At 48.0% G+C, this 23,872-nt stretch overlaps 1 protein-coding gene across 3 annotated transcripts in view; it reads right to left on the reverse strand.

Moving 5' to 3' along the window:
• ACO2 (aconitase 2) overlaps positions 1–23,872 on the reverse strand; it is a 47,712-nt gene that overhangs the window by 8,161 nt on the left and 15,679 nt on the right. For all 3 annotated transcript variants that reach the window (XM_010983511.2, XM_010983510.2, XM_064491405.1), the window contains 6 exons: positions 14,135–14,271; positions 9,709–9,967; positions 6,342–6,434; positions 2,833–2,991; positions 2,450–2,600; positions 1,076–1,180 (listed from right to left, as the gene is read on the reverse strand). In XM_010983511.2, the coding sequence (XP_010981813.2) occupies positions 1,076–1,180; positions 2,450–2,600; positions 2,833–2,991; positions 6,342–6,434; positions 9,709–9,967; positions 14,135–14,271 (904 nt within the window). The remainder of the gene's footprint in view (positions 1–1,075; positions 1,181–2,449; positions 2,601–2,832; positions 2,992–6,341; positions 6,435–9,708; positions 9,968–14,134; positions 14,272–23,872) is intronic.

Raw genomic sequence — 23,872 nt, forward strand, 5'->3', positions numbered from 1 at the left:
CAACAAGGGAGGGAGACCAGCATGTAAAAGGGAAACTGGTCACGAGACTTCATCCACCCACATGGGCCACGGTTACCTGGCACCTGCCAGACACTGGGCCCTGGGCACTGGCTGGGCCAACAGAGGAACAAAACAAACAGCACAAGCCACCATCCCTGCCCTTGAAGAGCCATCAGTAAGCTGGAAGTTACAACATGATATAACAAAGGCACAGAAAAACACAGGAGCACAGGAGAAGCACTGACTGAGGTTCAGAGTCAGGGAAGGCTTCCTGGAGATGAGAAGTGCCGAGGTTTAAAGGAGAAGTTACTTGATAAGAAGCAAGTGGAGGGCCTTCCAGGTAGGACTCCATGTGTGCAGACCTTGGAAACAAACTGACAGGCTCTCCCCAGGGTCCCCTGGCCTCTGGCTCCACCAATCGCCCGTGCTCACCTCCCTTCAGAGGCTCCCAGGATCCCTCCTGCAGGCCCCATTTCCAACTCTAGGTTTCATTCTTTTCTTTTTTTTGAGGGGGTAGGGAGGAGATAATTAGATGTATTTGTTTACTTACTTAAAAAAATAAGTAAGGTACTTAAATACTTAATACTTACAAAAAATAAGTAAGGTACTTAAATAAGTGGAGGGACTGGGGATTGAACCCAGGACCCTGTGCGTGCTAGGCAGGCACTCTACCACTGAGCGTCCCCCTCCCCTCCAAGTCTCGGTTTCAAAGAAACCAAGCTAGAACCTCAGGGAAGTAGCTGGGGGAGGCTAAGAAAGCGGTTCTTGCTCTGAATATTCTTCCTCCTCCCACTGCTAGGGCAGGAATTATAAACAGAAGCAGATCCATGTCATTTCCAGAGTGTCCCGCAGAGGGCACCAGGGACCAGGCCAAGAATCAGTATTCAGACACCCTTTCAGGTGAAACTAAATTTCAAGCCTGAGGCAGAGATATCTCACACTTAGATGCCAGACCCTTCAAGAAGCTGATGAGAGCTACAGACATCCTACACAGGAGCAGTAACACACATCACTCCTCGTAGACCATTAGGGGCTTCTCAGGGCCTCTGAAGCCTGTCCTTAGACACCAGCTTACCTGCCCGGCCTGTCTTGTTCAGGTATTTCTTCATCCGGTGGTTGTAAGGGAACACTGATGTGGTGGCCCCAATTTCTGCGCCCATGTTGCAGATTGTCGCCATGCCTGTGGAGGAACAGCAGCTGGGTGAGGGTCCCACACACCTGCTGGACGTGCACACGTCTTCACACCAGGGAGCTGGCATCACTTCTTCCCTTGCTCTCACTGCCCTCGTGGCCCAGGGTTAAAATGAGGGCCAGTGAAGAGAGGCCACAGGGCCAGAGCTCTTAAGAGTAGCCTTTGGATAGAATGAAGGGAACTCAAGGGTCAGCCCCTACCAGCAGGTTCCAGTGCTGGGCCTGGCTGTCCTGCTCGGCAACTAGACAGCCACCATGTAGTGACAGCTGACCTGGCCAGACTGACTATCTGGCTGTTACTGTGTCCATTGTGCAGGCGAGGGAACTGGTTCAGAGAGGTCCAAGGTCATGCCGTAAAGCAAGCGCAGGCGAGGCCTTTGGGTCTAGGCCCATCTGCCTGGTGTGCACTCTGTCAGCCACACCACGGTGCTATGTGGAAATGTTTCTGAGTTTTCCAGCACTAAGACTGGAATGACATCCACTGCCTGGACCATGGAGCCACCCAAAGAACTGGAGAGATTACAGATGTCCTGACTGAGATCAGCCTCATGAGGTTGGTGGGACACGGGTCTGGGTTTGTGTTACCAAATTCCTACTGAGCTGTGCAATGGCAGCAGGGCCACCTATGAGGCCAAGCCCCACATCACTGGAGGGAGACAAGGGCTGGCTGACCAGCAGCTCTGTGGGGCTGCTGTGGAGCTGAGGCAGGGGAAGTCTGGACTGAACCAACTCTAAGGCTCGTTCCAAGTCTACCTGGATTTCTGAGGGCCCAGGCATTGAGGTCAGATCACCAGGAGTGATGCATAGTCCTACCTGGTTCCTATCTGGTCTTGGGGACTAACAGGTGATGGTCTCTAATCCAAAGGAAGAGGGAGGCCCCATGTCCAGCCCAGGGAAGATGTGAGGATGGGGCTGCTCTGTGATTCAAGCCCTGGCTGGTTCCACTCCCACCACCACCTCGGCACTCTGTGAGATCCTCTACTGGACCACCCACAGCAGCCCAAGGCTGCGGCCAAGCTGGCTCAGCCCCTAACTCTGTGGCCACAGGGACGTTATCTGCCATCCTTGAGGGGCCTTGATCTCCTGTTTAACGAGGGACCTGGACCAGACAACCAAACCTCAACCTCTAAGTATCCATCCCCAATCTCCAAATTGACTGGACAGATTCTCAGGGGAAAGCCATTCACTATGGCTCAACGACAGGCTCCATCAGGCCCAGTACAGGCTGAGAGCCATGTGAGGTGGCCACCTTCCTCACCGGTGCAGGAGATGGAGTCTACACCAGGCCCGTGGTACTCCACAATAGCGCCTGTGCCGCCTTTCACTGTGAGGATACCCGCCACCTTTAGGATCACATCTTTTGGTGAGGTCCAGCCAGAGAGCGAGCCCGTCAGCTTCACACCAATCACCTGAACAGATGTGGCAAGAAAGCAGTTACTGGCCCTGTGTGCCGTGTGTCATGTTCCAACCCGGAATCTACTGGCTGGAGTTCCCATTTCAGCTTACTTATCCCTGCCTCCCTCCCAAAGAGGTCTGAGCCTGACCTGTTTTCCCAGCCCTGTTGGGTCTCTCATCTCCCAATTCAACCCCACCAACCGCCCCTCTGCTGCCACCTGAAAGGCACCGTTCCCCACCCCTCACCTTGGGGCATTTCAGCTCCCAGGGGATCCCAGCCATGACATCCACTGCATCAGCACCCCCGACTCCAATGCAGATGCCCCCCAGGCCACCGCCATTGGGGGTGTGGGAATCAGTGCCAATCAGAAGAACTCCAGGGTATGAGTAGTTTTCCAGAATGATCTGAAAAAGAACCCAAGAGCTTAAGCTTTAAAGTCCTCACAGAGAATGAAGGTAGGGCCCCGAAGAGGTTTGCAAAACTGCCCTGCTGACACTAGGCCACTGGGCCACGCCTAGGCACTCCTCCAGGTGGGGGCACCTCCAGTACGGAGTGGAGACAGGTGGCCTGGGCTCACGAACAGCTCTGGCAGTCCCTGACTGTGTGACTTGGGCTGTAAGTGCCTCCCTGAACCTTGGTTTCCTCGTCTGTTAGCTCAGTAATAGGAATGGCCACACCATTTTGTCCCCAGGATCGTGGCGAGAACCAGATGAAACAACAATGTGTCCTATGACAGGCCCGGGGACAAGAGCTGACCACTAAAAGGTGCTCCTGACAACACTCCCTACCTCATGTGGTTGGTGGACGCGTGGAGTGTGCTTATCTGTTTTCTTAACAGGGCAGACATTTTTCACAGCCTGGCTCCAGCACCTGCAAGGAAGCACTGAGACCCAATGAGGGCACAGGCCATGAGTTTTTCCCCTGCTGCACTAAAAAGCACAGACGGTGCTGGTGTCTCTGAGAAGAGAAGTGATCTGTTTAAGGAAGATGCTGACTGGCCTCGTCACCACTCCTAGTTCACAGCGTTCCCTTTCTTGAGGCTCTCCTCCTAGCTGGGAAGGAGCATTTCCCCCCAAAATCTGATGGGGCTACAGGAGCAGCTATCCCAGCACCGGCCTGTCTACCAACCTGGCACCCGAGGTGCCAGACACTCTGAGGCTGCAGGACTGCTCTAGGAAGCCCTGGCCGACAGTAACCGTGCCTAGGTCTGAGCTCTGGCCCCACCACCTACTAAGCTGTGGGCCCCCAGGCAAGTCACTTCACTCTCCAAGCCTGTCTTCCCATTTATAAAAAGTAGCCGACAATACTGCTCCCCTCACTGGAGGACTCAATGGGTACATGTACATCAAGCTGTAACAGTAATGCCTGGCAGAGGAATTATTTTTATTTACTATTTTGCAGCAAGATCCTTCATCTGAGCTTTGGTTGCTCACTGTCAGATGGAATTATGCCCCAACACACACACATGGATGTTGGGAAGGACAAATGGGATCAGAGACGTGAAAGGCTCTACAAACTGGCAGGACTGCATGAAGAGTGCGCAGGCTCCCTGGATTGTCACAGAACCCCCAGGGATTCTGCCTTCGGCTGGGCAGCCAGCAGACTCAGCAAGGCTTGAGGAGTCTCACATCGAGGGAATACACAAGGTTAGAAGACCTGCTCCTTCCCCAGGAGCGAGGCAGCTGGCGAGAACAGGCCAACACAGAGAAAATGCTTAACAAAAGAGAACACTGTTTAACTGTTTCATTTCTCTGGCCCTTCTCGCCTCAGCCATATAAAACAATTTGAAATAATCTCTAGGGAGCAGTCCCTCAGCGTGATCTGAGAGGCTGTCATCCCGGCTTGAGTCCTCCTGCCAAATAAAACGTAACTCTCAAAAAAAAAAAAAAATCTCTAAAGCTCCCCAAGACTGTAAACGTCTGATCCACAAAGACCAGACAGAGAATTCAGTGTAGCCACACGGTGTAGACCATGAGTGTGGTCCACGTCCAAAAGGCAGCAGTCAGTGGAGACCCGAGGACTGCAGAAAGCGTCACAATGAAGCTAGTTGTGACAGTGACCTCAGTGGTTGGCAGGGGAGAAGTGTATTTTAGCCTGGACTAACATCTAGAACATAAAACTGGAAATTCAGCCATCAATCTGCACAACATGCATAAACTAAGGACCTATTCTGTGCTGAACTGGCCCTGGGCCCAGAGCTGGAGAGGAATAAAGAGGCCACAGTCCCTGTCCCCAGAGAGCACATGGTCCGGTGAGGAAAGCACTCGGCACACACTGTGGTCACAATGTGAAGGGTCTCACAGAGGACCACACAGGAGACCCCCAATGCTGGGCACCGGGGAGGGCCAGGGGCTTCACAGAGGCAACCAGAAAGCAGAGCTGTGGAGGGGGAAGATCTACCAGGGCATTTGAGGAGGAGGGAAAGGGACTAAAGTCTGATTTGGACATGGCGGATTAAAGCTGCCTAACACTGAGGGGGAGAGGAGAGGAGAGCTGCAGAGATCACACGCTCCCTGGGAACTTTCTTTTTAAAGGAACAAATACATCAGACTGCACGTACACTTAGCCAGTGGCAGATGTGAACTGCCATCACTCACTGCCCTAAACTCTGGCCCAGAAGCTGCCAGAGAGGCCCAGGCATTTGTACGGAGGTGGAATAGGGGACACTTGGATTGTGGTCCCCTTGATGACAAGAGGCCAAGGTTGGGTCCACCTACAACCTAGCCCTACCACTCAGAGGCTTTCTAGCTCCTATAGGCCGATGTGACCTGCCATTCCCAGGGGTCCTCTTCCTGGCAAGGGCGATGGTTTGAAAAGGGCAGAGCAGTGATCTGTGGGCTTTGGTTTCAGAGTGCGGTAGTGCAGGGAGCCCATGCAGGGTCGGATTACAGCCTGACTCAGCTCATCTTGAAGGAAGGCCTGGAAGTGAGACTTGGGATGGAGGTGGGGAGAAAGGTCACCTTGGAAAGGTACAGAGACAGGTTTCACACACAGGATGGATGGCATGTGGACACAAACCAGTGCATACTCCACAAACCAAAGCAGTCACCTTTGGTACCTCCATCCTACAGAATACCATCATGGGGCCAAAGACTCTGAGAAGCACTCTGTGCACTGAGTGGGGAAGAGCTCTTGGTATAACAAGAAGCCGCAAAGCAGCACAGTGGTGCGGAGGGCTGGCTCTGGGGCCAGGATGCTGGATGCAAATCCTGGCTCCACACTTGGCCGGTTGGGTGCCCCTGGGCAAGGAGATTAACTTCTCTGCGCCTCAGCGTCCTCATCTGTCAGGTGTGGACAATAAAACCCCCAACCTCACAAGGTCGTGGTGAGCAAGGAGTAAGGTAGTATCTGCAAAGTGCCAAGTCTGGTGCCTGGCACATGGTATGTGCCCATCAAATGTCAGCTATCCGTGCAACAAGGTATAACGCTTGTGGAAAAAGGCAAAACAAAAAGCAATACCATAATGCTTAGAAGAAGGTGTAGGATGAAACATGTCAATCTTAAAATGCTGGTTACTGAGATGGTCAGTAGGGACTGTTTTAATTTCTCACACAGAGACTGAGAATGTATAATTTGACACAATGAAAATTAATTTTAAAACGAAGGAGGAGGAGCCGAAGGGCTGACGGAGATGTCATCCAATTCCCCCGCCCGCCCGAGCCCCCTGCTCCTGCAGGCCTGGAAGAGCTCTCCGGTTCCCTGAGGGCAGCCAGCCCGCTGCCTACCCCTAAAGGCAGGCCAGGCCCTGCTTTACCTGGTGAATGATTCCAGAGCCAGGCCTCCAGAAGCCCACGCCATACTTCGCACCTGCCGTTGCCAGGAAATTATAAACTTCCTGGTTTATGTCCTATTGAGACAAATCAATAACCAGCATTAGTAACACAGTCCGCTCATGCCCTCCTCCCTCCACAGCCCCTCCCCTGTGACTCTGAAATGCTGGCGCTCTGAAGACAGGCCTCTCCTGGAGGCCTTCTACAAATCATTCCAAAAGGCTTGGATGGTGGCCCACAGCCTTAGCTGGCAGGCCCAAGAGAAAGACAGGGAGCAGAGACAGAGCCCAGTTCTGTGACACCTGGCCAGGGAGTGGATCCAGAACAAATCCCTTCCCTGTTCTGGGTCTCAGTTTCCTTATTTGTAGAAGGACCTGGGCTACATCATCTCCAAGGGTTCCTCTGGCACTCAAGTCCTCAGCCAAGGCCAGCAGTGAGGGGCATGCCACCAGGGGACTAACTGGGACATGGTGGTGGTGAGGGAACAAGCCAGTCCCACAATGCCTCATGCTGGGTGCTGCTTCTCCATCGGAGCCTCATCTGTAATCCTGGCTGACATTTACTGAGGGTGCGCTACAAAAACGGCACCATGTAAACACCCTCACAGCCCATCCCACGAGGGAGGGAGATACTGTCATCAAGCCCATTTTACAGGCACAAAAACAGAACCTTAGAGGTGAAATAATCTACTGGAGACTCCAGGGTCAAACAGAGGAGTCAGTGTTTGAAACTAGGTCTGTCCAACCACAGAGCAGAGAGCCAAATTCTAATAAAAACAGAGCTACCTCCCTTATGGAGACTGTATCTCAGAACATCTCGACCACTGTCTGGCATGTTGTAGGTGCTCAACACTTAGTAATACATTTGATGGGCCCCAAATGGGACTGTTCCAAATAATCATATTCTGAAACATACGATTCAATAAAACAACACAACAGGGTGGTACCCATTCTGATTATAATTCAAGGGCAGCATCCTCAGGGGGAAGGGAAGGCTTCTCAGCACATGGACATGAAGCCAGAGTTTATCTGGAAGACATGGCATGTCCCCGGACAGGTGAGACCTCAGGGGCAAAAGGGCTGGGACCACAGCGGACTGCAGAGTCCCAGAGGAGGCACTAGGACATGAGACCTGCCAGCCTCTGGGCACAGGAGAGCCGCGCTCCAAGGCAGAGGAGGGACTCACTGTGGGCTCCACTGGGTCCTTAATAAAATACCCTTAAAACCATGCAACCCTCTTCATTTAAACTCCAGACCAACCACGCATCCTTCTGAGAGCCCAAGTGGTTCCCCCAAGTGAAGGAATGGCAGACAAAGAACCTGGGTCCCCAGGGCAGTCTGTCTAATGAATAATATATTGGTTTTCTCATGGACAAATCAGTCACATAAAACTGATACCGAGGGCAGGAGGGAGGTGGCTGTGTGTCTATGCGTGTGGGGGGAAGAGGCAGCAGGGCAGCCACAGAGCGACGTAGCAGAGCCTCGACCTGAGCTCAGCCTAGATACCTCTCTGGTTGTGTGTGTGACCCTGGACAGGTCACTCTGCCTCTCTGAGCTCCAACCAGAGGGATCCTTTACAAATAAATGTAAATCTGGCCACATCCCTCTCCTGTCACACCCTTCAGCGACTCCTAGGATAGCACCCACAGTCCTCAAGGCCCTGCCTGTGCCTGCCCCACCCACCTCACAGCTGCAGCCTCACAAGCCTTCCAACTCCACAAAGGCACCAAGGCCTTTGTGTACTCTGATCTGTCTAGGATGTCCTTCCTCCAGTTAACATTAACTCATCTCTCAGGTCTCAGCTTACATGTCACATCCTCACAGAGTCTGTCCTTCCCCTCCAAAGTCTAAATTAGACACCTTTCTTATACTTCCAGCGTCCTATACTCTCCCTTCATAATATATATATTTACAAGTTGGCAGTTACCAATCTGTGTGATCGTTTAGCTTCTATCTCCCTACTAGATGAGACCCATGGAGGCAGAGCCCCCATCTGTCGTGTTCACACTGAATCCCAGGCAACTAGCACAGTGTCTGGCAAACAAATAACGCTCAATAAACATTTGTTAAATAAATGAGGGAATGAGCTCTAAAATCCTATGATTCTGTGAATCTCATCTCCAGAAGGTAGACTTTAAATCCATAAAGGGGAGGACTAGACAGAGAAGGCAGTGGCCCTCGTGTGGACAGTCATTCAGCCTTAGGGCTCAAGAGGACCCAGTTTCCAGCACCACAGGAGCCGTGTAATGTTACCAGCTCCCAGCACCGCTGCTGCCAGCGTGGAGACCACCAGCCAGCAGGCTGGGCTCCTTCAGCTGAGTGGAGCCACTGTGTCACCAGGACACAAACGAGCAGGCTAGGGTGGGAAGTAGGGACTTGAATGGGAAAGCTGCCCTGAGCATTTCCCATGGGTCTGAGAGGCTCTCTGAGCTGGGCTGACCCCGGGAGCCAAAGCGCTTTCAATTGCATGCCCTGCTCTGTGCCCGGCCGGGCCACAGCCCTGCCAGCATTCAGCCCCTGCCAAAGGCCCCACAAGAGCGGTGCCTGCTTCCACTGCGGGGGGTGGAGAGGGTGGAGGCCCAGAGCTGGGAGAGGCCTGCTGCTGCCAAGAGTAGGCACACACAAAGGTACCACAAACAGGGCCTGGAGGCAGGAGAAGGAATTCAGCTTCATAAGAAAGGGTGAAGAGAATTAAAGGAAACAACTTCAGTGTGGCATCCGGCCCCTTCTACCTCATTAAGCAAAACCCACAGAAGAGGAAAACCCACAAAGGAGGTTAAGCAGTCAGAGAGGGCACTGAGTGGGAGCGGGGATAGGGGTCTGGCCCTAACCTCGCCCCGCGCAGGTGTGGGACTTGACTGCACATGCCTCAGACGCTTCAAATTTACCAACAGCGACACCACCCACCTACCCGCTGACAGGGTCCTCAGGGGTCAGGAGAGCACACAAGTGAGTGCACATGTGATGCTGGCAGAAAGGGAACTTTACAGTCCCCTCTCCAGAGCAACTGGCAATATGTATCGGAGCCTGATATCTGCATCATTTCTCTAACAAAACAGTGTTACATGACAGAAAAAGGACCAGAGAAGATATCTTTAGTGTGGTAAAATTAAGGATGATTTTTGTTTTCTTTAGGCTTTCTCAGTATTTTCTAACATGTTCACAGTGAACAAATGGTATTTTCAGAGTTAGAAGAGAGGGAGAAAAGGGGGGGAAAGAAAAGAGAGAGGCGGAAAAAAAAGACTAAACCAAAGAGCCCATTAGAATTTGGGGCAATGTCCTAATTCAAGGGCTGCACCTCTCATCTCATGTCCCACTGGCCTCCTCCATCCCCCACCCCACTTCAGCTCACCTTGGCCCGACGCAGGTCTTTCTCACCCCCGAGCTGGGCCTCGATCAGATGGTCACAGTGGATGGTGGACGGCACGGCCACCTTGGGCAGTCCGCTGCTGATGAACTGCAGCATGGCCATCTGGGCCGTGGCATCCTGCATGGCTACGCGGTCTGGCCGCAGCCGCAGGTACGTCTTGCCCCGCTCGATCTCCTGGTTGGCCGGGTCATCCAGGTGTCCATACACAATCTTCTCTGAGAGGGTCAGAGGCCGGTTCAATCTGGTGGGAGAAGGCAGGGGTTGCCTGGTACTGGCTGCACAATCCTCCGTCCACCCACGGCCATTCCCTCTCTACACATGGCAACCCTGTTGTTGGACAGGGAGGGGAGACGGCCTGGTCCTGCTCACTGCGGCACCGCCCATACACGGTGCAGCGCCTGGCACTCACTAGGTCCAAAATCACTTGATGAATGGCAACACCACAGAAGTGACAGGCCTTTTTTTTTTTTTTTAAGGATATTTGCTTTTCCAGAATATTAATTGCTATCATCTGATAAGCACTTATTACATGTATATCTCGTTAGTTAATCCTTACTGTATCCCTGTCATTTAATAAAATGACAAGAGGTAATGGAGACTCAGAGTCTCTAACAGCCAGAGTCTCATCTTGGATCCGCTACTTCTCTCTGTCCACGGCCATGTCCCCGAGCAGTCAGCCCCACTAAGACACAGAGAATCCGCACCAGCATCCCCCTCGCCCAGTCTTCCCCGCCCTCCACTCACAACCCTCCACCTCAGGTGTTGGAGGCCTCCTTACCTTAATACGCTCAAGCCTTACCAGTTTGTCCCACTTGCTCTCATCCCATTAAGATGAGTGTGGCTGTCAGCTCTCAAGAACAGAAACTGCCTCTGGCCTCTCATAAGACCCTGTTCCTAGACCGTTTCCCTCCCTTCCTGTCCTCATCAGGGCCAAGATGGCAGTCCAAGCCAGACCCCTGGGGGGATGCAGGCCCTGCCAGGACTCAACTGCCTCCTCGTCACAGCTCCCCGTTGCAGACTGAGCTTCGTGCAGGCCAACTCTCAACCCCTCAACCTTAAGGCTCTCCCTTCTGACTCTCTGCTGCCGCCCCCTCACTCAGCATGCATTCTATCCAGACCCCACACTCTGTCTTCCACCATTCTCAAAGCTTAGGCCAAACCTGAGGCCTCCAGGGAAGAGGCGGAGATCCATTCACACCCAACAAGCCAATGGAAAAGTATCAGACTAGGAGTCAGAGGTTCTGGGTTTAGACCTGACCTTATTACTAAACCCGCTGTAACCAGATAAAACACTGCCCTTCTCAGAGCCCTCACCAATCCATCTCTAAAGTGTAGGGCTGGGACTGGAATAGAGAACAGACAACACTTATACAGCACTTAATTGCTTTTAAACAGCTTTACTGAGGTATAATTCGTGTGTAATAACTGCACATATTTAGTCAACAATTTGGTAAGTTTTGACGTATGTATACACTGGTCAAATCATCACCATAGATGGATAATGAACACATCCATCGCCCCCAACAGTCTCCTCGTTCCCCTTTTTAACCCCTCCCTCCTGTCCCCACCCCCACGCATCCACTGATCCGCTTTCTGTACTACAGGTTTATCACAGCACTGACTTTTAGTTCAGCATTTCTCCGAGCACTCATGTATATAACTTATTTTACCCTCACAACACAGATGAGCCAACTGAAGTACAGTTAGGTGAAGCAACCCGACCCTGGTCACGGGCTAGCAAGTGGCAGAGCTAGGATGCAAGGAGAAGGCAGTGTGGCTCCACTGCTCAGGCTCTTTCCCTGCCCTGTATGTCTCTCAGCATCATCTGGAAACTCAGATGGCCCAGCCTGCAGTAAGTGTTCAATTATTATCATTACTGTTATTGCTATTACCAATATGACTCTGCGGGGAAAGCAGAGACACTTCCTTCCGCCAGCCTGGGTTCTAGCCCCTCACTTCCAAGTTTACCTGACCCCTTGAGAGCAAGTGTTCCCTAGGGTGCTGGCTCTGTGCGCAACAGCAGAGCAAATGGCAAGTCTGAAAATCTCTACAGTTCTGCTGTCATGAGAACCTTGAATAAAAACAGCGCAAGCCTGGCCCCCTTTTGCAGCAGCGTCTCCAGGCTGGTTGGTGTATAGACGGTGACTCACTGCACGGAGCATAGGCCCTCCTCCTGGGTCCCAGGGGAGCCGAAAAATAGCAAGGCTTTAAAACCAAAGACCTAGACAGCAAATGTCTGAATTTGCATTAAAAAGCCTGACAATGACAAACGCCTCAGGACAAGTTCATCATCACGTTTCCTTGAGGATTAACTGAGGAAAACAGCAAAATGGGCCCTCCATGTCCCATCCATCCCCCCACTTCACTGGATGACAAAAGACCCAGTTCCCAGGAACAGAATCAGGCCCCTTCCATCACAGTTACAGGGTGAAGGATACATGTCCCCCGCTCTTCTAAAACACTGGTACATCTATTTTAATCCACTAGTATATTTTTAGTATAGCCTCACTTCTGCTTTCTTTTTCTACAGAAGGATTTCTCAACCGTGGCACCACTGACGGTTTGGGCCAGATGATTCCCTACTGAGGGGGCTGTATTCTGCACTGCAGGATGTCTGACAGTATTCTTGGCCTCTACCCAATAGACAACAGTAAACTACCACCCAACCCCAGGTTACAACAACCAACAATGTCTCCAGACATTGCTAAATTCCCCTGGGGGACCAAAATCAACCCCTCAGTCCACCCCCAATGAGAACCACTCCTCTATGACAATAATGAAAATGGAACATCCCTAGTCTGTACTAATTTGGAAAATGCTGAAAAGTTATCGATTGGACTTTTCTAGTTAATGCAAGGTTGGTATAAAAAGGCAAAGGAAAACTTTTAGGGGAAGATTAATTTTACTGGTAAAAATTAAAACCAAAAAGAATTACGTTAAAGGGAAGTTTTTTTTTTATTAATTTTTTATAGCAAAGACAAAATGGTGACTAATACTCATATGTCAAGTTATCTCAAAGTAAACTTGTATGTCAATTCTCCTTCCAAGCATGAAGAGCCAGGTGGGAGTGTTTTGTAGACTAAAAAAAATCCATCATTTTTCCACTGAGCTATGATCCGAGAATTCTAAGAATAAATAAAACAGTGTTTTATGGGGGAAAAGTATTTGTACAAGGTCCTACAGTGATGGGGACAGTGGTCTCAACCCTCACTACATATTAGGACCAGCTGGGAAACTGGCCAGTGCTTCTCACGTTCTGGTGGGCACTTCAGCCACCTGGGGCTCCTGTTACACTGCAGATTCTGACTCCGTGGGCCTTGGTGGGGCCTGAGGCTCTGCATTTCTAACAAGCTCCCCATGTTGCTTGTTGATGACAGTGATGCTGACCCACAGGCCACATTTTGAGTAGTAAGGCCTAGACCACCTGCATCAGATGAACATCCTCAATGCACGTTAAGAGGTCCTCACTGTAACTAGGTGATGCCATGCTGGAGACTGCTAGAGGTGAAGACTGAGATAGTCCCCTACCCTTACAACTGAAGTGAAGACACCAGTAAAGAGGACGCAAAGTGGCAACAGAGAGAAGTGTGGGCCAGTGGCCAGAGCACTGGACGAGGGCCCAGAGACAAGGTCCCATCACTCACTCACTGTGGCCCTGGGCAAGCTGCTGTACACCTGAGCCTGTTCCCAGCTGTAAATGGGTCTACTGTGAATTCACACTTGTTCTAGAGCTCCCAGGGTCACGTGATCAGATGCGCAGGCACAGAGCTCTGTCTGCAGTCGTTCAAGTTCCAGGAGCAGGGCTGGTTGGTATGAACTACCAGCCCCCACTCCTCATCCTCCTGTGGTGTCTTATTCATCCCACCTGTGCCAGCACCTAGCCCAGAACCTGGCACACAGGACAGCAGTGCAAGGGTGGCGGATGTTTTACCAAATGAGCAAAGAATGGCCCAGAAAAAAGATATGCTCAAGATTCCACCTGAGATTTCCTTCTGGGTCTCAACCTGAGCTCTCCCCTGGGCTTATGCACCAAAGAGGAAAATATTTCTGAAGCCACTGGGCCTGGCAGATGCCAGAGGACTTGCCTAGGGTTAGTCATCTTCCTGGAAAAGGTTCAGGCCACAGAACCAAAGAGTGCCTGAGATATTTCCTATGTCCCACATCTCCAGGCTTCTTGATAACAGATTTCTCCCTGCCAGAGAGGGCAGAAGGTCCACCACTGATCTGGAACACCCTTCCTCTGCAGGGATCACTATACCCTAAATGCCTTGATTCCACCACCACCACCACCAAACATCCTTTGCCAAGCGCAGCCTACAATGCCCAAAAGGGGCAGGCAGCACCGGCAGCACCGGTAGCACCGGTAGCACCATTTTCCCAGTCTCCACAGCTCATCCTGCAGCCTTACCGTTTGCGGACAATGTTAATGTTCTTCTCTAGCAAGTCATAGCGAATGTATTCATTGGGCTCAAAGTGGCTCATGGCCACTTTGGCCCGTTGGCACAGGACTGAGGCCACATGGTACTGCCGCACACCCAGGGCTTTCTGTAAGAAGAAAGACAACAGCAACTGTCAGTGGACAATTTAGGGCGGTCCACCCCTGAGGGATGCCACAGTGTGGTGAAAAAAGCAAGGAATTAAAATGTTAACAGCCATTCAGTGACTGCAGCCTCAGTTTCCTCACCTGAGGCCCAGGAATGATACAGTAGCCACAAAGAACACAGCCTGTAGAAAGTTCAAGGGATTTACAGTCAGATTTGCTGGGATCAAAGCCAAGTTCTGTCCACTTAAGAAAATACCCCATAAAGAAAAGATGGGTAATGGGGATACAACCAGCTACAGGGATCACAGTTACTAGGAAGGTTAAGTGAGAACACGTGCAGACGTCCTCGCTAAGCTATAAAGCACTACCCACACGGCAGCTGCTACTCTACCTGTACGGCAAGTTCCTCGAGCCTTGGAATTAAGTTTTATTTGTCTTATTTATCTGTATCTGGACTACTTGGCACATATTAGAGATTTAATAAATATCAGCTGAATAGGTAAAAAAATTAATGAGGAAAACCTGGTACATGTGCTCTGGATGGTTCTTCATCCCTTCAAAAGGTGGTGCCTAATCCTGCTCTCCTTGAATGTGGAGCGGACTTACTGACTTACTTCTAGTGGACAGAACATGGCTCAGTGATGCTAGGGGACCCCTGAGACTAGGTCATAAAAAGGACAGCTTATGCCTGGCTCTCTCTTCCTTTAATTGCTCTGGGGGAAGACAGCCACTACTGCTGTTAAAACATTTAAACAGTCCTGAGAGAGGCCCACCTACAGAGACCTAAGGCCTCTTGCCCCAAACCAGTACAACCTTGCTAGGTGTGTAAGCACACCGTCTTACAAGCAAGTGCTTCAGCCATAGTCCAAGCCCTGGCCGACAATCTGGACTGCAGTTTCCTGAGTGACTCTGAGCCAGAACCACTCCACAAACACATCCCCATATTCCTGGCCGTCAGGAACCATGAGCGAGAAATGTTGATTGTTTTAGCCTCTAAGTTTGGCAGCAACAACCTGTTATACAGCAACAGATAAATGATTGTTATGATGGGGTCTGTTAATTTTAAACTATGGGTGACAACCTTCACCAGGTACACTGTGACCAGGGGAAGAATAAATGAACCCAAAGAAGTGACAGAGGGAAAGAACAGTGGTGTTCTCTGCTAGGAGGTCTTACCCTTGGGCAAGGGAAAAGGCAAAGCCACTGCCCCAGGCTCCCTTCTATATATATGTCACCTGGACATTTAAATCTAAATCCTGCCAACCTCGGCATCTGAACCAATACCAGTGCACAGCTGCCACTCCCTATCCAGGTCACACAGTCAGGAGAACAGACCCTATTAGAAACTAGCACCCTCAACCACCACTCACCACAGCAGGAGTGACCTCCCAATGCAGACTTCAGATCCACCTGCCCTCCACCTCAAAATCCACCAAGGGATCCTCACTATCTCCCTTGCTGGGCAGGGGTGAACAACCCACCAACCACAGGTCCTGCAACGGCCTGCGTGGAGAGGAACGTGGGGCACTGCGGTGGAGTGGGGAGACCCGGGCTTGAATCTGGCAGGCCACCCACTTACTACCTGAGTCATCCAGGACAATTTACCCTAAGTACTCATTTCCGCACAGAGCTGCTGTGAGGATTAGCAGACGACATGAAGCACTGGCACAGCTTCTGTTATTACCCCTGTGCACATACTCAGCCCCCTCTGTATTTTTCACACAAATAAGAAGCTATACAAGTTGTTCTGCAACTTGCTTTTTTCATTTATCAAATATCTTTGACATCCTTCCGATATCTATACATAGATCTTCACTTTATGTAAATTAACTGCCCTAAGCCTCAGTTTCCTTAGAAATAAAAATGAGTCTAACAACACCTAGTGTTTGGCCCAGCAGGCAACATAAATGACCGCGATCATAATTACAGTGCAGACAAAAGGCGAAGCACCGAATTCCCAACGGCAAGGGGACAATTAAGCAATCTACAGGCACATATCAACTCTTAAAAACAGATTTAAGTATAATGCTGACTGGGGAAAAAAAAAAGGACAAAATAATGCTCATATAGAATACAACTTTCGGATAAGAGAAGAATACTTATTAGTGCCTAGTATGAAGCGAGCACTGTGCTAAGCACTCTGCGTGCGTCACATCCGTTCAATCCCCACAGACACCCAGTGGGGTGGCTCCTATGATTAGCCTATTTTCCAAGGGAGGAAACTGAGGCTCACGTGGAGTGACCAAAATCCAGCCTGACTCACCCACTTTCTGCTATTGTCCCAGGCCCTCCCCCTTAGCCTCCCCTCCAAACGGAGATAAGCTCCAGTGTTAACAAATGAACCGTCTACACGCTCAGTCCCTAATCATGATACTGCTCTGCTTCCCAACTCTGTGAAAACATCTGTTCACAACAGCCAGCACCGTCAGGAGGACTTCCTGCAACGACGGACATATTCTCGATCCTCACTGTCCAATACAGCAGCCACCAGCCACATGTGGCTACGGAGCACTCGAAGTGTGCTGAGTGTGACTGAGGAGTGGAATATTTAATGCTATTCAATTTTAATTAATTTATAGTTAAGTTTCCACATGGGACGGCTCAGATTTATACATTAATAAAGATGGAAAGAGAATTTTTGGGAAGCCTGAACAACCTGAATGTTCATGAAATCACTTTTTCTAAAAAAAAATTTATATATTTCAAAATTTGGACCCCTCTCTACACCAGGAGTTCATCATTCCATGTGCCCACTTCTGAAAAATTTCAAGCTATTCTTTCTCACATTCAGCTAAACTGTTTCCTTGCACAGTCGGCTTTTCAGTCAGGGGTCTGCCCAATCTCTCTTGCTCAGGACACTGGTTCCCAGCCCTCAGATGCAACAGTCTCCTGAGTCTGTTAAAAATACATAATCCTAAACCCTATCCAGGTCAATGACTCAGTTGAGGGTAGGGGTCCCTCAACTATTTGAAGACAGCCCTCTCTAAATTTCTTCTCTAGGCCAAGGGCAGCCCCGAGTTTTTCAACTATCCTTCACATGGCATCTTCCTAAACTCTGCGATAGCCCAGAGAGCAAAGGGACTGCCACCTCCTTTGCTAAGCCACGACAGCCCACCTCACTGCTGACACACACACCACCTCCAGACATCCTCACACCTTAACAGCCAAATTCCTCATCGACTGCTCTCAAGCCACACTGTACTTGTGGACTTGGTTTTCTGTGCAGAGCACTACCTTAATCTTGATTTAATTTCAGTGTCAGTTTCTGTCCACCTCCAGCCGCCTATGGTCTATAGGGGTCCTGGTCAGTCACCCCAGGCCCTGACAGGATGGCCCTTCCAGTGTGTGTCAGCCACACACACAGTAAGCACGATTCTCGGGCTATTCATCCAAGTCTCAGTATAAATGTGAGCCTTCCCAGGACAGGCTCCCCAGGGTGGACATTTGGTCAGGCCAAAAGTGACCTATTTAGCAACACTCTCCGGGTCCAGGTCTTTAAGCCACAACAATAACCACCAGACTGAAATGTCACTAAGACACCACTTCTGTTTCATTGTCAGGGATGGCCTGACTGACCTGTCAAACACCCCACAGAAATCAATGCTCACTCCCCGTTTCACTCATCCACTAATCCCAACAAAGATGTAAAAAGATGTTAGCTTGGCCGTGAGACCTTCAACAATTCACTCTGTTCCTCCAGCCTTCAGTTCTTCACACTTGCAAAGAGTGAAATCTCAGCCTGCTGCCTGCTTCAGAGCAGAACCATGAGAGGTTTAAAGTGCACGAAATGTCACATATAAATAACTCTGAAGAGGCTGACCACACTAACATGCTTACCCCAAAAACTGAATTCTAGGGCGAGGACACCATGTATCACTCATTCATAGACCACATATATCTCACATGTAAAATGAAGACCAGGCTATGGGTGTCACCCTCTTGGAATAAAAATTAAAACAGCCATTACTTATTATGCACTTGCTCTGTGCCTAATTTTGAATTCCCGTAACGGTGCAAGGTAATCATTACTCCCAACAGACGTGGGAACTGAAGATCAGAGAGGTTAAGTAAGCAGAAGTCTTCCACGTGGTAAAGACCGAATCCAGGACACAAGTGCAGGTCTGTCTCTTTCTCAGATGAGCCAATTCCCCTGGATTCTGTGACCCTCTTACATCCTTTCCCATTTGAAGGCAGCATGATGTGATGGTTCAGCCCGAAGACCTGTAGCCAGACTGCCCAAACCCAGTAACACAACTAACCTGCTGTAGCCCTAGACAAGTTACTTAGCCTCCCCAAGCCTCAACTTCCCCAAAGAGAAAATGGAGATAAACTTCATAATGTTAATATCAAATGAAATAATCTACTTTAAGCGCTTGGCACAGAGCCTGTTCATATAGTATGTACTCAGTATCTTATTTTCCTTCATGGAGCCAACACACAAAATTAGATGTAATGAAGTTGTGTTCCTTTTCTAGAATCTGGCAGAAGGGGCATGCCTCTTCTTATTTTGCTTACTGCAAACACAGCTCTTGGTTGATTAGCATTTTTCAGAACTCTTAGCTCATCTGGATCCTTGACATTCCTGACCCCTTCTGATGTATTCCAGCTGCTGTAGTATTTCTCCTTAGTTACTTGCCCTCCTTCCAACTTTGGCCAAGACATTCTAAAAATCTAAGCTGAGGTCTGCAGGTGCATCTCTTCTGTCTCTCCTTCAGACTACCTGCAATTTATTAGAATTTGCCTTGGAAAGCCTCCCACCCCTCTGAAACCCCTTCTGCTTATGGGGTCCTGGCAGTGGGATCTCATCTATTTGGTTTCTGAATAATTCAGAATTTACTTTCTTCCAAGGCACCAAACATGCTGAACGTCCTTAGCCAGTACAAAAGCTAAAGGGATCTTCCACTGGGCATTTGCACATACTGTTTTGTCTGCTTAGAATGTTCTCTGCCCACCCCCACCCACGATGTGCCTTTTGTCTAGGTAATTCCCATTCATCTTTCAAGTTCCAAATTAATTTCACTTTCTCAGGGACTCCTTGGATTCCTAGCCCAAGCAGAGCCTCCTATTATATATGCCCATTTACTATTTCTTGACATTCCTTTGTGAGATGATCTCTCTCTCCACTAGTCTGTAAGATCCACTAAGAGAGGGACTGTGTCTGTTTATTCATGATAAAATTCCCCATGCCGAAGAGCAGGTCTGATACACAACAGGTGCTACATAAACATCAGTTAATTAAACCAATGAACATTGCTTTTACTTTAACAACCAGTTCTTCCTTACTGAGCAAGATTAATTAGGTTTTTATTTATTTTTTAATGGAAGTACTGGGGATTGAACCCAGGACCTCATGCATGCTGAGCATGCCCTCTACCACTGAGCCATAGCTACCCACCTTGAGCAAGATTAAATACACAGCAAGTTCAGTTAACTGTGACAGGAGTTAACAAGATGAATCAGTAATTAACCAGTCTCAGATGCTTTTGGTTAGAATGTAAACAGGTTGAACATTTCTGAAAGACAATTAGGCAATACCTATCAAAATGTAAAATGTTTGTACCTCTTGACCAGCTTTCCCTCTTCCAGGAAGCTCTCTTATAAAAATACTCTCATAAATGAGCACTGAGACTGGCAAGGACGCTCTTTACAGCACTGTTTTTAAAAGAACAAACCAATTGTCCAAAAATAGGGCACTGATTTGAATAAATTCTGGTTCATCCATGAAGGAATGCCATTCCACAGCTGTTTGAAAAGAATAAGATAATGGTGGTAGTCCCACAAGACTGTGAATGTAACTAATGCCACTGAATTGAACAGTCAAACACGGCTAAAATGTCAAATTCTTTGTTATATATTTTTTACCATAATTTAAAAAAGAAGTAAACTTTATTGGCAGGGGAAAAAAATTTCACGATACATTCAGTGAAAATAAGTAGCAGCAAAACAGTACTATAGCGTGGGCCCATTTCTGTATAACAGAATTTAACAAATGTAAATATGTTTAGAAAAAAATCAAAATGATATGCCTAAACTGTTAACAGCAATTATCTCTAGAAATTAGAATCGTGGGCACTTTTACTTTCTAGGCTAAGTATTTCTGCAACTTTTAAATTTGCATGATACATGTGAGTTTCTTTTGTAATCAGAAAAAAAAAGAATGAACAAGGCAAATCAGTGCAGAAAAGCAGGCTGATGCTGTGTAGCAGATGTAGCAGGATCACTTAGTGGCATTTTGACAACATGACCAAAAGTGTTCTGGTTTTTATAGATGTACAAACCCTTTATTTCAGCAGGTTAACTTACAGGGATTTATCACCACAAAGGAAAGGAAAAACAATGTACATTTACACTACAGGGATGTGTTTACCACCACCTTAACCCAGAGACCAAACCTGGCATCACCAACAGCGAGCCCACCATTCGTGCCTCCTGATAGGACAGCATCACCTATGAATAATTCTCGTCAAAAAACGTTTAATCTGAATCTGAGAAAGCTGAGACCTTACTTCCAGTTTAGGGGGAATTCAGGAAATAAAAGAATAATCAGTTACATTCAGAATGCGGACATTCCTCAAGAAACGGGCCTGATCTCTTCAAAAAGTCAATGTCACAGGGGAAAATGGTGTGGGGAGTGGGGTGGGGAGGGGCTGTTTTAGATTTAGAGAAACTAAAAAAGTAAAATCAATGCAGTGTGTAACCTTTTTTATGAGATCCTGATTTGTAAAGAGATAGCTACCAACGACATTTTTGGGAAAAGTGGGGAAATTAAGAATGTGATCTGGGAAATAAGCAAAGCCCTGTTATTTTTCTCAGATAAGATAATGACATTATAGCCTATACCTAACTGACTTATTCTAAGAGGTGAATGTCGAAGTTTTTAGGAATGAGGTGTCACAATGCCTTTAATCTGTTCTGAAATGATCCAGAAAAATAAAAAAATAAAAAATAGATGAAGCAAATCAGGCAAAATGTTGACAACTGTTGACTCTACATGGTAACATACGGCTATTTTTTGCACTATTTTCCATTTTTCCTGATGTGTAAAAATCGTAACAAAAAATCTTTTAAGGTGTCAATAAATCCATGTGCTCAAGTGATGGCTTAAATTTCCTTCTTTTTTTAAAATTTCCTTCTTGACTTTTCTATATTTTCCAAGTTTTCTACAAATGACTCATTGTAACACTTCTTATAATTAGAAAGAATGTAACTAATATTAATTTTTAATTAAACATTAAATGCTCAGAACCAAAGAGATTCTTACAGACTGCTTGCTGCAGATTAAAAGCAAGTAATTCAATCTTTTCAAAAAGCAGCTTGTCAATAAGAAGCCCAGAGGAACATCCATACCTTTGACCCAGTAACTCCATATCTGAGAATCTATCCTCAAGAAATAATTCTAGATATGTAAAGGAAATGCACTAACATTGTAACAAAAGGTTTGGGTTAAGATGGAAAATTATTTTCTTCTATAATTCCTTAAATTTGTTATTAAGGTGATACTGTGTGAATGAAAAGAGATTGACAGCAAGCTGACTTCAGCTGGTGTAGAGAAAGCCAAAGTTTCCTAGTATCACTACATTTTGTCCTTGAATCCCAATTTTGGGTGAAAGTATCAAGCTTGGAAGGCCTCTGTGCCTGCCCCTTGGGTCACTTCCCTGTGTGCGTTTTGGTGGACAGGGAGAGTCCCCATGTGACAGGAGGCAGTGGAGGCCAAGAAGGAACATTCAGGACATGGGAGTCCAGAGATCTGGCCTCCAAGCTGGGTCACGATGCACCCTTGTACAAGTAATCTAGCCTTTCTGTGCCTTTTTTTCTATTTCTATAAAATGGGAGAAGTGGATTGTTCTGGCTGCATCAAAATCACCTGGGAGGTTTCATAAAAACAGCTTCAAGGCCCTACTGCTCCCAGACCTCTCAATCAGAATCACCTGAGGTGGAGCCTAAGCATCAGTAAAGATGACCAGGTAACTGACACAGCCATGTCTCAGAAACACTGGACTAAATGTTCTCCGAAGTTCTTCCCAACTCAAAAGATTCTATAAATATTCCTCCCCAGCAAGCAGGCTCTCAGTTGAAACCACTTATTCCCCAAAGGCCCAATGTAAAGTGTAGCAATGTCAGAACAGATTTATCTACACCGAGGAGGAGAGCCCCCAGAGCTTAGGCCTCTCTAGAGTAGCCACAGCCTTCACCATTATTTACACACATGCAAAGACGGTGAGCATATGTGCATACAAAATGCAACCCAGCGCGGTGTCAGGAGATGCACGCCAGATTCAGAACGCTATTCAGTTATTATTAGCCCCCTGACTGGTCAAACTGTTTACTCTTCCTATTTTAAAATGGCATATAAAATCGGGAGACTAATCCCTGTCGTTTAACGAACAATGAACACCTTCTTAGGTGCCAAAAACTATTTCCACATGGCTTCCAAACTTTTTCAAATTAAGGTCCATGAACAAAATAATTCATCTTGGTAAATAAACCAGGCTGCTGCTGGGAAGCAACTGACAGGCTCAATTGCTGGGGGGTGGGGGTGGGGTCAGTGTCACTGCTCCTGCACAACTGTATCCTATTTGCTAAGCACACCTGGGGAAAGCTCAGCTGTACCACACCCGACTCTACAACACCACTGCTCTCCCTGCCCTCAAGACCACAAAAGGGTGGGATAAGATGGGCATGAAAACAAGAAGTGTGGGAGTGTGTTGTAGTGGCTGCTGTATGCACAGGGGTCACAGAAGGCAGGGAAATGTGAGTGGGTAAGTGAAAAAGAGGCTAAGATCTTCTGGGGGCTCAAACAAGATCACATTTGGGCTCAAATAAAAACACTGGCTTACAGTTGCAAAAGCCAGAGAATAAGTGATTTGCTGAAAATCACATGGCATCTGTGGAGAGTCATCAGGGTAGGAGGAAGTCATTCAAGTTGCATCCCAGTGAAACCATGTCAGAGAAATAGCTCTGGCAACATCCAAATATTGGCCACAGGGTGTTCCAAGCTGAAAGGAGCCTTTGAGGGCTTTCAAATTCTGACTTAAAAACACATACGCACAAAATACATTTTATGTTGTGATCCAGCAGTTACCGAAAGAGTGGTGGGTGTAACTGAAACAAAAGTTTCAGTAAATAGTACTTGAGGGGGAAGGGGGTGGGAAGGGATAAACTGGGAGTTCGAGATTTGCAGATACAGACTGATGTACATAAAATAGATAAACAAGTTTATACTGTATAGCACAGGAAACTATATTCGGTATCTTGTAGTAGCTTATGGTGAAAACGAATATGAAAACGAATGTATGTATATTCATGTATGACTGAAGTACTTGCTGTACACCAGAAACTGACACAACATTGTAAACTGACTATACTTCAATAAAATATATTTAAAAAAACAGTACTTGACACGTGCAACGTACACTGATACTTTGTTATTATTTTCATTGTGGTAAAATACATATCACACAAAATTTACCACAGTAGCTATTAAAAGTACAATTCAGTACATTCACAATGTTGTGCAACCATCACCACTAGCTTGTTCCAGAACCTTTTCATCACCCAAAGCAAGCCCTGGACACACTAGGCAGTTGCTCCTTTTCCTTTCAC

Source organism: Camelus dromedarius, chromosome 11 (assembly GCF_036321535.1).
Source record: "Camelus dromedarius isolate mCamDro1 chromosome 11, mCamDro1.pat, whole genome shotgun sequence".
Lineage (NCBI taxonomy): Eukaryota > Metazoa > Chordata > Mammalia > Artiodactyla > Camelidae > Camelus > Camelus dromedarius.